The sequence below is a fragment of the Mustela nigripes genome, chromosome 15 (genome assembly GCF_022355385.1).
Source record: "Mustela nigripes isolate SB6536 chromosome 15, MUSNIG.SB6536, whole genome shotgun sequence".
NCBI lineage: Eukaryota > Metazoa > Chordata > Mammalia > Carnivora > Mustelidae > Mustela > Mustela nigripes.
Window position 1 is genome coordinate 21832253 of NC_081571.1, and position 17196 is coordinate 21849448.

Below are 17196 nucleotides of genomic sequence, written 5' to 3' on the forward strand. Positions count from 1 at the left end.
TCAGGTTCTGTGGTCCTGTCCTGTCATAGGATCCACGGCTCCTCTGCCTGTCCTGGGAGGACTGGCCCAGCGTTCTCTCCACCCAGGGTGAGCTGGTGAGCTCCGGCAGGTGCTGAAATACTGGAACCAGATGTCTCTCCTCCACAGAATGTTGTCGGGCTTAGAGGCTCACGGAAACATGAGCTGCCCATCTGCCTTTGGGCCTGGGCTCCTCAGGTTGCAACAGGATTGGTTAGGACACCGAAGGGATTTTTATTTTTATGCAAGAAGGATCCACAGAGACTGGGAAGGTGGGTAGGATGAATTTATTTTGGAGAATAGCTGATATAATTTGCACCTGTAAGAGGCAAAGGTAATTTAGTGTGACCCTTGAAGTGAGATCCTTAAAGACCTTTAGCTCCAGAAAGAATATGAGAGCCAAAGTTGCCCTTGCCCTGGGGCGAGGGGGCAAAACCCACCATGAAATCCTAGGTGGGAGAGCACCTTGGGATCTGCTGTGCTTGGTCTCAGTGAGCCTGTATATGACATCCGGGGAATGAGGTTTGTCTGTCACTGTGTTAGGGAAGACAGAAGAACCTTGTCTTCCAGTGGCTTCCAGTGTCTTGTGGTACAGGCGCATGCTAGGCATCAGGAGCAAGGATGGACTGATCTGGAGGCAGCCTCTGTGGAGGGAAAAGACTTCACCTCCAGTCACTCGGAGACTCTGTCCCTGCAAGGCCTGTGGTGTTGACATTGGTGGCACTGGAATTCAGATAAGGGACAGAGCCCTGCTGGTGTGAATGGAGGCCACGCAGAGACCAGGACTTAAAGGATAAGCAGGATTAGCAGGGCAGAGGAGGGGAGCCCAGGGGTCAGGTGTGAGGAAAGGGGGAGGTGCCGGAAAGAGAGTTTGGACTCCATTCTCAGCCTGGGAAAGTGGTTCATGCTTTGGCTGTTTTGCGAGTCTCTTAGCCTCTGTGGGAACAAAGGAGAAGCCACCATTTCCACCCCAGACATGTTTCCCCCCATGCCTCCTCATCTCTGCCAAACTGGAAAGGGCAGTGTGCCCCGCAGGTCCTCTCGAGCTCGGATCGCTGGATCACTGAGCCTGGAGGGCCCCCTCATTTATTTAATCCTACCCTGCTATTCATTTTCTCTGCTCCTTGTAACCCTATAGCCACCTCTCCCCTGCCACCCGACCTTGGAGTCTTCGTTCTCATGCCTGCCCAAACCATATTTCCAAATCACAAATATAAATCATGTAAGTCCTTTGCGTTAAAAACTGGCAATTCTCCCCTGTCCGCAGGACAAAGTCTAAACTTCAGCCCTATTATAACCTGGCCCCAGCCTCCTTTCTCTGGCTGTGTTCTGGGTCTGAGTGGCCAGTTAGGAGAAGTAAAAATATTTTACAGTAAAGTATTCAAATTTTCTCTGGTGCTAACAGAGTAGACTGTTCAGAAGCACTGGGGATGTGTGATTCCAACATATTTTCCTTATTAATCATCCAAAACTGTAGCACAGAAGCGTTTATATTTACAGTGACCCCCTATCACCAAGCAAAAGTTGAAACCTGGACAGTGACTCCTATTTTAAAAGACAGCAGAAAGATAAACCACACCTTTGGGGAAGGCTTTCTACCCAAAATGACAATTTTTTTTTTTTTTTTAAATCTGCTCTTAAAAAGATAAGCCGCAGCTTTCCAGAGAATATGTTTACAATGCACATGAAGGAATTATGCGGTGGTTGAAGGCACACACAGATCCTGATGGAGCCTGTCAGGAAACAGGGAGACCCTAGATAAGCAGGACGTGAGTGATGGCCAGAGAGCAGGCCCAGATATCCCAGACTCCTCCAAGCTGGCTCTTTTGCGGCCTGCGCGGAAGCGCTTAGCATCAAATGTACCATACCTTTTTGGTCATTCATTTGAAATGGAGGCAGGTTCTTTTTTGACTGAGCACGGGGCAGATATGAAGCCAAGCGAGACACTTGGGAGGTGGCAGAAGCAGTCTAGTCCCCACAGAGCAAATGAGGGGTAGAAAAGCAGGTGGCCCTGGGGGGCCTGTGGTGAGACTGCCTTCCCTCAGAGAGAACAGATGTCTGGGGCAGCACTTCTTGGGGCAGCAGTGGCTGTTTTGTGTTTTTTTTTTTTTTTTTTTTTTAAAGATTTTATTTATTTATTTGACAGAGAGAGATCACAAGTAGGCAGAGAGGCAGGCAGAGAGAGAGAGGAGGAAGCAGGCTCCCTGCTGAGCAGAGAGCCCGATGCGGGACTCGATCCCAGGACTCTGAGATCATGACCTGAGCCGAAGGCAGCGGCTTAACCCACTGAGCCACCCAGGCACCCAGCAGTGGCTGTTTTAATTGGGGAGGAAGGGTCACTGCGAGACAGAATCCTCAGTCCCCTGGAGCAGAAGGCCATGGGCTCTAAGTGCTCTAGGGGCACACCACTGTGACCCTACCCTGCCCTGCCAGGGGCACGCTCATTCCAGGAGAGGAAAGCAAAAGAATACAGTGTCTGTTTCACTCACCGGGTTCAGTCGGCAGTGTGGACACTCCTCCCATGCACACTTGGAGGGGGTGGCGTTGCCAGGATTAACGGCTGGCAGAGCTGTGCCTTCCCCTGGAGGGTGAGGTTGCCTCTTTCCCAGCAGCGAGCCTGTGGGGGCAGGAGGGGAGACAGTGCTGCCCAGCAGAGCGCGAGGCCGCCTGGATTCTCTTAATCCTCCTGGAGCAGCGGGTAGCCTGAGAAGCCTGAGCTGTGGGTTAGGTCGTGGCGGTGCCGACCTAACCACTAAGGAGTGGATGAGCCAGGCTATCCAGTGAGTTTTTGCAGTCCGTCCTCACCGAAGTCAAACCAAGTTGGTCCAAGGGAAAACAAAGCTGCAGGAAACATGGAACTTGCTTACACCTTCTTGAAAATGCAAGTCATGTTGCCTAGGAAATACTTCTCTCCCCTAGTGTGCTGCACCCCGCCAGCTCTGGAGCTATGGAAGAGGCAGCTGAAGTTATTCCAAGAAAGCCCTGTAAGTTTGGTAATAAAATGAAGTGTCGTTTCTCCCCTGCCTCAAGGCTGGAGTTCTGGCAGTGCACATGGCTGAGAGGAAACTGTGCTCAGCTTTGGGAGGTGATTACGTGCTGGGCGCCCGCACATGCTGGCCCGGTGTCCTGGCAGGGCTGGGTGAGGGCACACGCGGGGCCGTGTGCAAAGATTCCCAGTGCCGAATGCAGTGTGATGAGTGAGAGGGTGCCAATTGGTTGGAAGGATGTAGGTAAACAAGAGCAAATATATATCCAGCAGCGTGCAGCCTGCCCGAGTTCTGAAGCCGGCTGCTGGACTTGGCAGGCAGCCTCTCACCGAACTGGCTCTGGAGCAGAGGGGACTCTGCAGGACTGAGCACAGCAGGTGGCCTGCCCCTGCTACTTAGGGGGACACTTTTAAAGCATTTGCTCCTCCCATGACCAGGTAGTGTGGTGAGGGTGAACTGCTTGCTCGAATGGTGGGTAAAGGTGTGACGGTGGACACTGCGATGGAGGAAGCTGGGGGTGAGACGCCCAGGAGCCCTGAGCCGTCCTTCCTGGCGACCCTGGGTGACCCACAGGTGACCCTGGTGTCCGTTCACAAGCGGTGGTCCTTCAGGAGGAACCCTGGGGCCAGGGGCTCCAGCAGGCCAGTGACTTCGGAGGAGGAAGGAGAGTGTTCACAGAAGGTTTTGAATGGAACACGGGGAATCCGTTCCAATCAGGTCAGTGCAATTGCTTAAAGGGGTAAAAAGCCGAGGGGGAGTTGGCCGGGGCTTGCAGATGGAGGCTTCTCCCATGTCCTACGAACTGGGGCTCAGGGAAGCCGGTCTCGGGAAGGGAGCCAGAGGCAAGGTGGATCTCCAGAGACGAAAGTCTATCACGGTAACTCTCTGGTTTTGTTGCTTATTTTTAGGATATTTTGTAAGCCTCTGTGGAGCAGAAGTTTTGCAGAAGGCAACTCAGACAAAAATGGATTTTCCTCTCTTCTTATTTTTTTTTTTTGAATGTGTACCTTATATTGTTAATGTCCACATTTGACTAAATAAATACTTTGAGCATGTTGCTGCAAAACGAGCTGCTCTTCTTAAGCAAATGAAAGTTTTGTTAACCCAAACATCAGATCATGTTCAAAAGTAGGGCAGTGTAACGTTTCATAAAAATGGTGCCTTTTCGTGGCATTTCCACGTGGGACTGGTGGTTTGTGTGGGGTCTTTTTTAGTGATAAAAGCAGATGGACACAAATACTGGTTAGATACAAAAGAAAATTTCCACAAGTCTCTTGCTCCTTTAAGAGTTATTTTTGTTTCTTCTGCTTTTAATGGCTTAAAAAGTCCCCAAAGCTAAAGGAAATTTTGTGAAAAGAAGATTTTGAAATGTACTCTGCAAAAGATTTACATCCGTTGAAGGAAATTTATGAGTTTCTTTAATGCAGTGCATGGTCAGCTTCTGTATTTCTTAGTTGAGTGTCTCAGCAAAATATTAAATTTGGAAGGGGGAAATGCCTGACATTTCTTTAAAATGTTCAGACAATGGCTTTACAAAATCCACCCTATTTGAATGTGAAATATTCTCATTTTTACTGGCCATACTAATCTCACATGACTAGGGGAGCCACCTGAACCTGTCTGGGGGAGCCCTTCAGGAGGGAGGGCCTACGTAGACTAGGTCAGGGTAAAGGCTGTGGCCCTGAGTGTCTGATGCAGATCCATGCTCTTCTGGTGCCAGGCTGGGGGACGTGGCAGGTGAGTTTCCGACTCCTCCAGCTTCCCATTCCCCACTGGAAATTGGAATGATCGGTCCCACCTCCTGGGATCGTGAAGGCACTTTGTGGAGTACTGTAGAAATACAACATGGTATTATTGATGCCAAAATTACTATATTCAGTAGAATTCCCAACTCAAGATGTGTCTGGTGCTCTCTGAGTGGCTGAGAGAACTGTGTCAGCCAGGTGATCTGTCGGAGCACAGTTCCAGCTATTTCCTTCTCACGCTCTGGTTGTGCTCATTATATGGAACAAATCTACGATGAGGCAAGGGGAGTAAAGGAAAGTATTAGGAAGAAAATGTAAGCAACCTTATGCCCCAGCCATATATGGTACCTGTATCTACTTATTTATTGACAGGTACAGGAACAGGGGGTAATAGTAGTACATGCATCTTACATTTTTTACTTAGTATTTTGTGAACATACACCCACACACATATGACATAGACATCTATATCTGTAGCCTTTAATTGAAGTCCCACTTTTGTTTTTTTAAGATTTTATTTATTTGACAGAGAAATCACAAGTGGGCAGAGAGGCAGGCAGAGAGAGAGAGAGAGAGAGAGAGAGGAGGAAGCAGGCTCCCTGCTGAGCAGAGAGCCCAATGCGGGACTTGATCCCAGAACCCTGAGATCATGACCTGAGCTGAAGGCAGAGGCTTTAACCCACTGAGCCACCCAGGCACCCCATGCAGTCCCACTTTTAAATTTAGGATTATTTTGAGAAAGAATTCAAATGAATTATTCTAAAAGGGGGGGAAATTTATAGTAGCTGGTTTAGGATGGTAAGAACCAAGCTAAAAGTCATTTGTAAATGAGTACCTGTTCATTGCCAACAATGTATTGACCCAAAATCTGTCAAATCACACTTTGGGTCTACTTGAGATTTAAGTTATTTAATACTTGGTCTGTCTTTTTGATGATAGCCATTCTAATGGGCCTGAGGTGATACCTGGTTGTGGTTTTGATTTGCGTATCTCTGGTATTGACAGTGTTGAACCCCTTCACATGTACCTGTTGGCCATTTAGATGCCTTCTTTGGAGAAGTGTCTGTTTATATCCTCTTTCCTTTTTAAAAATTGTATGTGTATAAATATAAATATAGATATTTTACTATTGAGTTATAGGAGTTCTTTATGTATTTTGGATATTAACCCTTTATCAGGTATGTGGTTTGCAAATATTTTTTCCCATTCCATGGGTTGTCTTTTCATTTTGTTGATGGTTTCTTTTGCTGTGCAGAAACTATAGTTTGATGTGGTTCCACTTGTTGATTTCTGATTTTGTTTGTGCTGTAAGAGTCATATGCAAAAAAGTCATTGCCAGGACCTATGTCAAAGAGCTTTTCCCGCTATGTTGTCTTCTAGAGTTGTGTGGTTTCTGGTCTTCTGTTTAAGTCTTTAACCCATTAGGATTAATTTTTGTGAATAGTGTTAAGATATGGGTCCATTTTCATTCTTTTCCCATGTGAATATCTAATTTCTCCAGCACCATTTATTGACGGGACTGTCTTTTTTTCTCCATTGAGTATTGGTTCTTTTGTCAAATATTACTTGACTGTACATTGTTGCTTTAAGAAAAGTTTTTTTGACTACCTCTGTTTTTTTTTCTGAAGATTATTTTTGTTTATTCGTTTTTCTTAAGATTTTATTTATTTGACAGACAGAGATCACAAATAGGCAGAAGCAGGCAGAGAGAGAGGGGGAAGCAGGCTCCCTGCTGAGCAGAAAGCCGGATGCCGGGCTTGATCCCAGGACCCTGGGGTCATGACCTGAGCTGAAGGCAGAAGCTTTAACCCACTGAGCTGCCCAGGCACCCCTGAAGATTATTTTTAGTACCAGGTTCTTATTGTGCATTATAGGGTAGCATATGCTATAAACATGCGTTTACACCTAAGTCTTTCAAAGGGATATATTTGTTTTATGTTGAGCTGATCATACCTCTAATTCTAGGCAAAAGCTTACATTTGTTAGCCATTATGGAATACAATTTTGTATGATAAAATAGTAACTGTGGTATTTCACCAAATCTGACAACCATGTGGAATTTATCGATAATAATAATGGGCAAAAATAATTCCAAGGTCATGGACTTCTGTCATATAATTATCTAAGTTACTAGTGTTTGTGTGACATTTCTTCCATTGTGTTCTTTTAATTCCGGCAAATGATATAAGGGAATGGTGACCTTATGATTCTGACTTAGACTGTTTCATTCAAATGTAAAAACATATTTGAAGACACTGACAGTTGCTTGATAGTGACAGGCCTGTTGTACAAAATTTCTTTGATGGGAGGGGCTTGAAATACAGTATTATCAGAGAAGGTTCTGAAGCAGAAAAATGCTGTTGATTCGATAAAAGTCTGATGGAACCGTTTTTGTGATAGACCTAAGTTAAAAGCCACGGAATTCTCTGAAATGGTTAATAGTAAAGCTGTTGTAAATGAGACTGCAAACAAGCTTTCTGAGGTAATAATTGCAAAGTACTTCTTGGAGAGGTCTTAGAGTTTGTGAATTTCTAAATTTTATTTTGTCGTAGGTCAAAAACAACATGTGTTGTATGTATATATTGAGACTAGTTAGTGTAACTTTATTCACTTTTTCTCCCAAACAAATAATGGATATACTGCATCCCATTTCTCAGGAAGAGTTCATACTTTTCCTTACTGTGGTCAAGAGAAGGAAACAGGCAATACATCTGTTCAGAATTTCCCAGAAAGTACACCGTCAACACCAGAGCTGGAGTAGCTCCAGAGCCTGAGGTCCGGGTGTTGCACACACAGCCCAGGCCTGTAGTTGGCCTCATCAGTGCTTGAATTAATGCCTGAGTTTTGGTTAGTTGTTTTTTTTTTTTTTTTTCCCCAGTAGATAAAATCTGAATAATAGTTTCTGGAAGCTCTTCCTGGACCTTGGTGAAACATCATGAAAAAACAGTTTGAAGGGGTTGGAGTGGGGTTTGGGGGAATAAGGACACTAGTTTTAATGGTTAGTTTTCCTTATCAGTTAAGTGGTGGACATAGTAAGTTCCCTGCTTACCTATTTGGGACGCTTTTTAGGACCTAATGAGTCACGCTTGTCTTCCTAGTCATTCCTTTTCAAACATTTATGATGTCAGCTTTAAAAAAAAATTATTTATTTATTTATTTATTTATTTGACAGAGAATAACAGAGAGAGGGAACACAAGTAGGGGGATTGGGAGAGGGGGAAGCCAGCTTCCCGTGGGCTAGGCGCCTGACATGGGGCTTGATCCCAGAACCCTGGGATCATGACCTGAGCCACCCAGGAGCCCCTGATGTTAGCCTTTTAAATCCTTTTAGTTTTCAGGCCTTCCTGCAAAACTTTAGAATCAGCTTTCTCACTACCCCATTTTATCTGCAGCTAAGAATACTGAGGCTCAGATTTGCTCAGACATGGCTGGAATTCATATCCAAGACGGTCAGACATACCCTCAATAAATTCACAGCACTTAAGAAGGGCAGATATTTAAACAAATATGTGAAAATATTTTTTAGAGTATAAAGCCATGTGTCATCAGGGCACCACTGTTGTCGTCTGGTTAATATCATTGTTGATGGGGCGCCTGGGTGGCTCAGTGGGTTAAGCCGCTGCCTTCGGCTCAGGTCATGATCCCAGCCTCCTGGGATCGAGTCCCACATCGGGCTCCGCAGGGAGCCTGCTTCTCCCTCTGCCTCTGCCTGCCATTCTGTCTGCCTGTGCTTGCTCTCTCCCCCACCTCTCTCTCTGATAAATAAATAAAATCTTTAAAAAATATATATATCATTGTTGATGTTGTATGGTTTAACATACTCTTTGCCTTAGAGAAACTGAAAAACCACATTTGTTTTGTGGTATAAAATGACACTTTTAAAAATTTTAATTTTAGTAACTGGAAAATATATAGTCTCACCCATGGTAGCCTCAATTTTATGTATTAATACATAAGCATATATTCATATAATTGTGTACATACAGATTTAACAATGACACATATACCCTTCCTCAGTGGAGTTCTAGAGACTGGTGCCCAACTGCCTGGAGTGTTTCATGTGGGATCTTTTCTTGAGTCAAACAATCTCTTTCTGGCCCTCCTTCCCTTATGAACCTCTGATACCCAGACATTTCTTAGAGAAGAATATGTGAATTTCTATATGTGAATGGCAATGACTCATTCACATTGTATTCAGGAGGATGTAGAGGGTTCCAGAACCACTTCCACCTTTCCTTGTGTCCTGCCTCGTCTTGTAAGTGTGGTTCCCTGAATGTGTTTGCAGTCAGGCATACTGGAGAAAGCAGAGTGAGTACTGACGTTCTGTGGTAGTTTTTCTGAGTGGTTCTGAGTAGTTCTGTAGTTCCGAGGTCACAGAGACAGCTAGAGGTAACGCACTAAGGGATGAAGGAAGGCTAGGGTCAGACTCAGGCAGCTGAGCTCTGAGCTCCTGGCCCCTCGCTCCTCTGTCTCCTGACTGTGCTCATTCACTTCGCTGTTAGCCTCTCGGTTATGTGGCAGGTAAGATGTGGCTCTTTTTCCTTGTTTTCTGACTTTTTGCTTTTTTGCATTTTGCTTTCCTGCATTGTTGTCTCTTCCTGTAATTAACATGGCTAAAAGGAAAATGTAACCTTAAATGTTGTTTTAAAAAAATAGCCTACTGGACTTTTGAGCTGGATTTAAATCCCAGCTGTTATTTAAATTGATTTGTGACCTTTGATAAGTCTGAGACTATTTAAACAATAAAATGGTGATAAGAATACTTATTTTTAGAATTATCTTGAGCACTAGGGATATAAAATGCCATCCTCATCAAATAACACTGAGAATCATTAACTATTTGCTCTTGCTGGATCTGCATACATATGAAAACAGCAGGACGTCTCTGTTTTTTGAATTCCACAAAAGTTCAAGTGCCCCAAGTTGTATGAGGTGCCGGTTAGAGGCTGGAAGGGTTGCATGCTTATAGAACATTTTTGCCTCCTGAGTTGTTAAGGGTGTTACACACCCTTCAAAGTTAAAGAGGTCTCAAGGGTAAGTTGGGCCAGTGGTAGGTATCCTTAAGGTTGATAGGGATCCCAGTGGAACAAAATCTCAAACATGGCTAGTGTGTGTTGTATCATGCACGTAGTAGAGTTGTTCTTTGATTTGTGGTCACAGATATTTTCTACAAAGTATGTAATTTTCTGGGATTTTCAATTTCAGTCTGGCTCTGAAAACTTTCGTCCAAACATGCACCCCATTTCCAGTTCCTTCTTCATACTAGACTGGCCTCGCTACAGATCTTATTTTCCTTTTCCTAGCTCCACCTTAGTGAATCAACCGTTTATATCCCTTTATACATCTTTTCTTTTTTTTTTTAAAGATTTTATTTATTTATTTGACAGAGAGAGATTACAGGTAGGTAGAGAGGCTGGCAGAGAGAGAGAGAGAGAGAGAGAGAGAGAGAAGCAGGCTCCCCGCCGAGCAGAGAGCCCGATGTGGGACTCGATCCCAGGACCCCGAGATCATGACCTGAGCCGAAGGCAGCGGCTTAAACCACTGAGCCACCCAGGCGCCCCTATATATCTTTTCTTTTACAAGCCCTGGACTCACAGCAACTTCCATGTGGCCTGGGTGTCTAGATTAGCAAAGAATTGAAATTCATGTTTGGATTCCCCTATGTGCAAATCCCCCCTCTTCCTGTGTTGCCAGTCCCTTCTAATCCTGATGCCCACCATACTAATAGTTTGCTAAAAATTTAAAACCTAGCAGAAGTTCTTCCCCAACCTGTTGGGCTTGCTGAAGACAAGACAAGACCCAGACATCAGTCCTCAAGAAATATATAATTTAGTGAGAACTAGGCAACACTGGGGTTCTATAAGGTTTTCCCTGGACACAGTTAGTCTTTGGACCCCCTCTCCAATGTTCATGATTGCTTATTGAGCCCTTAACCCTCAGTGTGTGTTTGTTTTCTGAACTCATTAAGAATTTTTCCCCCCAAAGATCCTCTTAATTGAAGAATGGAATTAAAAACACACATACACACCACATGTGTACACTTAAAAACTATTTAAATACCGAGCAAGTGTTATGAGGTTGCTTCTAAACCAACAGAGACTCTGGTGTTTCATGAAGTTGTGATACGTGCAAAGCTTTATCTTTCATAGCTACTTCTCATTAGAAACCTGCCTGGTCTAGAAGGGGGACCTCTGAGTATTGTTTGCTACAAACAAATAGCTTCCAATGCTTCTGCAAACCTTTTTGGCAGAAGCATAGATCCATAATCCCGGGATTAAGAGCTAGCATTGTGGCTTGGGGTTTGCGGAGTTTTAGCTAGACCTACCTAGGACCAAGCAAAATAAGTTGGATAGTAAATCATTAGGTATTTTTTTTCCCAACAGACTAGGAGATTGAAGGTTATGATTTGTTTTAAGGAGGCATTTCTGCTTATTAAGATACTACTATATTGGGACACCTGGGTGGCTCAGTGGGTTAAAGCCTCTGCCTTCGGCTCAGGTCACGATCCCAGGGTCCTGGGATAGAGTCCGGCATCAGGCTCTCTGCTCAGCAGGGAGCCTGCTTTCCTTCCTCTCTCTCTGTTTGCCTCTCTGCCTGCTTATGATCACTCTCTGTCAAATAAATAAATGAATAAATAAAATCTTTAAAAAAAAAAGATATAAGGTGAGCATCCTTGAATATCTTCGTTTTTCTTTCATCTTTTTCAATTAAAAAAGTATTTAATACCAGTTACGATCTAGTCATGGTTCTAAATTTTCTTTATACGTGCATTATTTTAACTTTTAAACTAATTATTTTTTAGAATTTGGTAACACGTGTACATTAGACAAGAGGTTATACACTGAAAAGTAACTCTTCCTTCAGCCCCTTCTTGCCTCAACCCTGGATCCTCCTCAGATCCTCCTGGAGACAGTCCATGCATTTGTAGCCAGCTCCGTGTCTAATATTCTTTTTCTCACAGATAGTGCTGGCATGCTATGATAGACTTCCTGTGGTGGCCCTCCCAGTGAACTACACCTCCCTGTATTGAAGTCCTTCTGTAAATTCCTCCATATTGGCTGAGCTTGGCCATGTGACTGGCTTTGGCCAACGGTGACTTAGCAAGTGTGGTGCAGGCAGAGGTTTGGTAAGTGCTTGCACATTGGAACTTGTTCTCTGGGAACGTTCACAATTGTGACACTGCCGCTCAGAACCCAGAAACCAGCAACTGTGAGGTACCCAACCTAGCCACGAGGAGATTCTTCATGGAAGAGAACCGAGGTCCCTGCCCATGGCTCTTACAGCAGCCAGCCAGCATCAACCTGCCAGCCATGTGATGGACAGACCATCTTCTTGGGAGTAGAACCTCCAGCCCCATTGACACCACTCCAGATGATGCTATGAGGAGCAGAGACAGGCTTTCCCTGCTGAGCCCCATCCACACGGAGACCATGTGAGCTGTTCTGAGCCACTAGATTTAGGTTATCATGCAGCAACAGAGAACTGAAACACTGTAGTCACTCTGTATTCTGTGTCCTGCTTTTATTCACTGAATGGTATATTTGATAATCAATCTATTTCAGTATATGTAGAGTTACCTCATTCCTTTTTTTAAGAGCTGGATAGCAGTCCTTTGTATTGCTCTGTAGTGATTGAATTAATCAACCTCTTATTGATGGACATTTATGTTTCCAGTTCTTTGCCGTCAATATCTTCACTGCATGCTTGCTTTTATACATGAACAAGTATATTTATTGAGTAAATTCTTAGAGATGGAGTTGCTGGGTCAAAGGATCTTTGACTCCATCATTTTAATATGCACTTCCAAACTGCCCTCATGAGAGGTTACACCCCAGCCATAAGGCAGTGCTGTTGGAATGTCACATCTCTGCCTTGCTGTTGTTTTGGCATATATTGAAAAGGCATTTATATTTCCTTTTGATGACCTTCCTTTTTTCCTAGTGGGTAGTTGGCCTTTTTCTTTTTAGAAGGAGCTCTTTATATTTTTAAAAAATTAGCTCTTCTTTAATATGAAGCAAATCTTTTCTCCACCTTTATTTCTCATTTATCTTTTTCCTTGGTTAGAGCAATGTTTTCTCTTAATTGTGCTTATTAGATTTATCAGTCTTCTACGGCTTTGGGATTTTCTTGTTTTTCTGTTTCTTTTTTCATGTTTAGACTTTCCCTTGCCTGAGATTGTAATTGGTATTCTCCTGTGTTTTCTTGTTGTATTATTACTGTTTCGTGTTTTACATCTTCATCTCTGAGCTTCCTGAAATATTTCTTGATATATAGGCTCCAAATTCTATTTTTCCTAGTTGTCCATTAAAACTGTCTTGCCATGCCATCCTTATATACTACATTTCCATATTTATACCACAGGTAATCTAAGTATATTTACTTAATGCAATAAACTCTTTTGAGTTGCCAGCCCATATATTACTTATTTTCTCTGCTACTTTAGGACATACTACAGTGAATTTTATTTTATTTTATTTTTTAAAAAGATTTTATTTATCTATTTGACAGAAATAGCGAGAAAGGAACGCAGGGCTCGATCCCAGGACCCTGGGACCATGACCTGAGCTGAAGGCAGACACTTAATGACTGAACCACCCAGGAGCCCCTACAGTGAATATTTCTTAAAACGATTCTTTATAATTGTTCATCCCAGCTTAGTTTAGGATTTTCTTTGTGGATGTACAAATGAACATTTATAGTCTGCTTTGAAAATTATTTAAACTTTAATTTTGTTAAGCTGCTCAGAAGCCGAAGTTGGAAAGATGGGCATTTTAATGCACAGGAATATGGAGGAGATCATTCCATGTAACTGAGATTCATCTGGAGATATAAGTAGGATTGGGAAGGGACAGAGAGTGGTGTGCTTTCTGATCCTGTGCCATACAGGAAGGCCTGTTCCCGAATTTCAGAAGCACATAATAGTATTGGTATAAAAACTATATCTAATCAGGAGCCTGGGGAGGCTGGGACCCTGCGAAAGGAAGATTTGGTTTTGCTAATAGAATGGCTGAAGCCACTTCGTTATGGGAAAAAGGAAGTCAGGAAATTATTTTTGTACTCTGGTACATTAAGAAAATGCACCCATTTAATTTGGGGAAGCCCTTGTGATTAAAAGTAATGACTACAACTGTCCTGGACCCCGGGGGGTGGGGGCAGTGCCACTCAGTGGAGGCAAAACTGAGAAGTTCCTCCAGCCTTGCCCCACCCGCCCCTTTGAGCAGCCACTCATGCTCATTTCCCTTGGCTTCTGCAGCACACTTCCAGACCTTTTATCTCACAGGCCTGTGGTCTGACCCCACGGGGCTCGGCGGTCTGCATTTGGAACAGGTGCCTATGGTTGTTAAATTTAAGCCCTCCTATGAGAATGTATGGACAGCCCTGGAAAGAGAGACAGAATTAAAGTGTTGCCCAATGGACATAAGTGCGTTGCAGCAGGATCCAAAGTGTGCAGGGAGATTTCAGGAGACCCCCACAGGTGGGCCAGCCACACCACGCTTGTTCCAGCCACACCACGCTTATTTCTTCCCGAGAGAAGCCTGCACTTCTTCTAGGTAAGAAAACACATGTCACTAAGGTGGGCAGTTGACATCTAGGTTCGGAGTCACAGAATGTTTGAGCCCATCAGAGCCATTTCATTTGGTCAATCATGTTTTTGTAGCTTTCCTTCCTGAGTTTTTACAATCTTAAACTCTCGGGCCGTGTTGGCACCAGTGGCATTGTTTTTCCTTTTCTCAGTGCCAGACAAGCTGGGCTATTTTAGCAAATACTTAGTTTCAAGGATTAAAAAAAAAAAAAAAAGAAATGTTCTTTCTTTTCCCTTTAGATCTTGTCTAAACTTTCTTTGCCCGCTCGTGCCCGGGAGCCAGCGATGAAGCAGAGTTTTGCCTTTGACAATGTCGGCTACGAAGGCGGCCTGGACACTGTGGACCCCCCTCAGACGGCCACCGGCACCATCAGCATTTCGGGCATGACTTGCCAGTCATGTGTAAAGTCTATCGAGGGCAGGATTTCCAGCCTGAAAGGCATCGTGAGCATTAAGGTTTCCCTGGAGCAGGGCAATGCAACGGTGAGGTATGTGCCGTCCATCCTGAGCCTGCCGCAGATTTGCCGTCACATTGAGGACATGGGCTTTGAGGCCAGTGTTGCAGAGGGAAAGGCTGCCTCCTGGCCCTCGAGGTCCTCGCCGGGCCTCGAGGCTGTGGTCAAGCTTCGGGTGGAAGGCATGACCTGCCAGTCCTGCGTCAGCTCCATCGAAGGCAAGCTCGGGAAACTGCAGGGAGTAGTGAGAGTCCGAGTGTCCCTCAGCACCCAGGAGGCAGTTATTACATACCAGCCTTACCTGATTCAGCCCCAGGACCTCAGGGACCATGTCAGTGACATGGGCTTTGAAGCTGTCATCAAGAACAAAGTGGCGCCCGTAAGCCTGGGACCCATCGATATCGGGCGCTTACAGAGCACCAATCCAAAGACCCCTTTGGCATCTGATAACCAGTCTCTCAATAACTCTGAGACCTCAGAGCACCAAGGGAGCCACACGGTCACCCTGCAACTGAGAGTAGATGGAATGCACTGTACGTCTTGTGTCATGAATATTGAAGAAAACATAGGCCAGCTCCCCGGGGTTCAAAGTGTTCAAGTGTCCTTGGAGAGCAGACTGGCCCAAGTACAGTATGACCCTTCTCGTGTCACCGCCACCGCCCTGCAGAGGGCCATCGAAGCGCTTCCACCTGGGAACTTCAAAGTCTCTCTTCCTGATGGTATGACAGGAAATGGGACAGGTCGCAGGTCTTCCAACCATGTTGTCCCTGCCCCCACGCCGAGACCCCAGGTGCAGGGGGTGTGCGATACTGTGGTGCTCGCCATTGCTGGCATGACCTGTGCGTCCTGTGCCCAATCCATCGAAGGCCTCATCTCCCAAAGGGAAGGGGTACAGCGGATATCGGTCTCTGTGGCTGACGGGACTGGCGTGGTTCTCTATGATCCGTCTGTTACTAACCCGGAAGAACTCCGAGCTGCTGTTGAAGAAATGGGATTTGAGGCTTCAGTCATTTCTGGTATGTGGTCAACCCACGTGAAGCTCACCCTGGGGTCTCCTCCTCTGCTTACAACAGAGGGCCTGCAGGGTGGGGTGGGGAGGGCATGCTTGCTGCTCACCTGTCAACAGGGGTGACTGAATTCTGCAGCTTTTCCTTGTATGTTAAGTGTGTTAATGTAGAAGAAATAGAATTTTTTGGTGGGTAGATTCTGCCTCTCATGGAGCTGGGACTGAAATGCTAAGCTCTTTGGTTTTTTTTTTTTTTTTTTTTTTTTCTGAAAACTCTAATTCAGTGATCTTTTTTAAAAAAAAGAGTCCTGTGGGAGCATCAGGACCTTCTCTCTCCAAAGGAACCATCGTCACATTCTGCGATTTCTCTGCTGAACAAAACTGTACAAGCAGAACCTTAGTCCCACCACCAGGAGTGCATTCTGTTGAAAGTGGGAATTAAGGAGGGGTGCGGTGATGATGGCTTGCCCTCCTCAGTGGCCGTGGGGAGAGGCGCGCATTTCTGCCGTGTGCCCTGTGAGACCTGTGAGCGGTGGGCTCTGCCCAGAGCCAATGCTGCAGCGCAGCAGGCCGAGTCCGGTGTGAGCCGGCGAGGGCAGGGGCCGGGGGGGGGATGCTGGAGGCAGCTCAGGTACGCTGGGGTTGCCGAGACGAGCGGCTGAGCGTGAGCACTCAGGAGGCGGTGGGACCAGCGAGGCAGCAGGTGGGCCCCTCCGAATGGGCCGCGTGTCCAGCTGAGCCGGTCTTCTCTGCAAAAGTGAGGGGTGTCAGCAGTGGGTTTTAATCCAGAGGCCGTGCAGGGGAGTCCACACTAGAGCAGGCTGGTCGCGGTCAGTGCAGAGTGGACTGAGGCCCGGAGGGCTCACAGGACACTGTGTGACAGATGACGTGGGGCTGGAGAGCAGGGGATGGATTAGAAACGACATCCAGGAGGTTGTGTCCAGCAAGCTTGGTCCGGGTGAAGCCTGTTATACGGCGGGCTGGGGAGGAGGGGAGAGCCTGTGGCCAGACCAAGCTGCGGGAGGACAGCAGAGTGTTGGGCTGAATTCTGGCAGAGTGGGGCTGGAAATGCAGATTTGGGTGGTGGGAGCCAGGGGAGATGACAAAAGTCCACGGAAAGGGAGTGTGATCCGGGACAAGCAGAGGGAGGAACGTGAGGGCACTGATGTGGAAGGAAAGGTATCTAGAGAACGAGATTTTCACAGACAAGGACAGCACCCTGGAAGTAAAGGAAGCTGTTTTAAGGAGGCGGGTTATGGGGCCTCAGGCTCCATGTAACTAGGAGGTGGTGGCTTAGGTGAAGGGGTGCCTAGCTGCATGGTGGGGGGAGGTGCAGCCCTCCAGGAGCTTAGCTGAGGAAGGACGGAGGTGGTAGATGGGAAGGGGGTTTGCAGAGAGGCTG

General features: G+C 45.7%; 1 protein-coding gene across 3 annotated transcripts in view; it reads left to right on the forward strand.

The window, feature by feature from the left end:
• ATP7B (ATPase copper transporting beta) overlaps positions 1-17196 on the forward strand; it is a 71295-nt gene that overhangs the window by 17094 nt on the left and 37005 nt on the right. For 2 of the 3 annotated variants that reach the window (XM_059378028.1, XM_059378029.1), the window contains exons 1-2: positions 3274-3722; positions 14574-15804. In XM_059378028.1, coding sequence (XP_059234011.1) covers positions 3474-3722; positions 14574-15804 — 1480 coding nt within the window. In that variant the 5' untranslated portion in view covers positions 3274-3473. Of the gene's footprint in view, positions 1-3273; positions 3723-14573; positions 15805-17196 lie in introns of those variants that run through there. The other variant, XM_059378030.1, reaches the window with a different exon arrangement.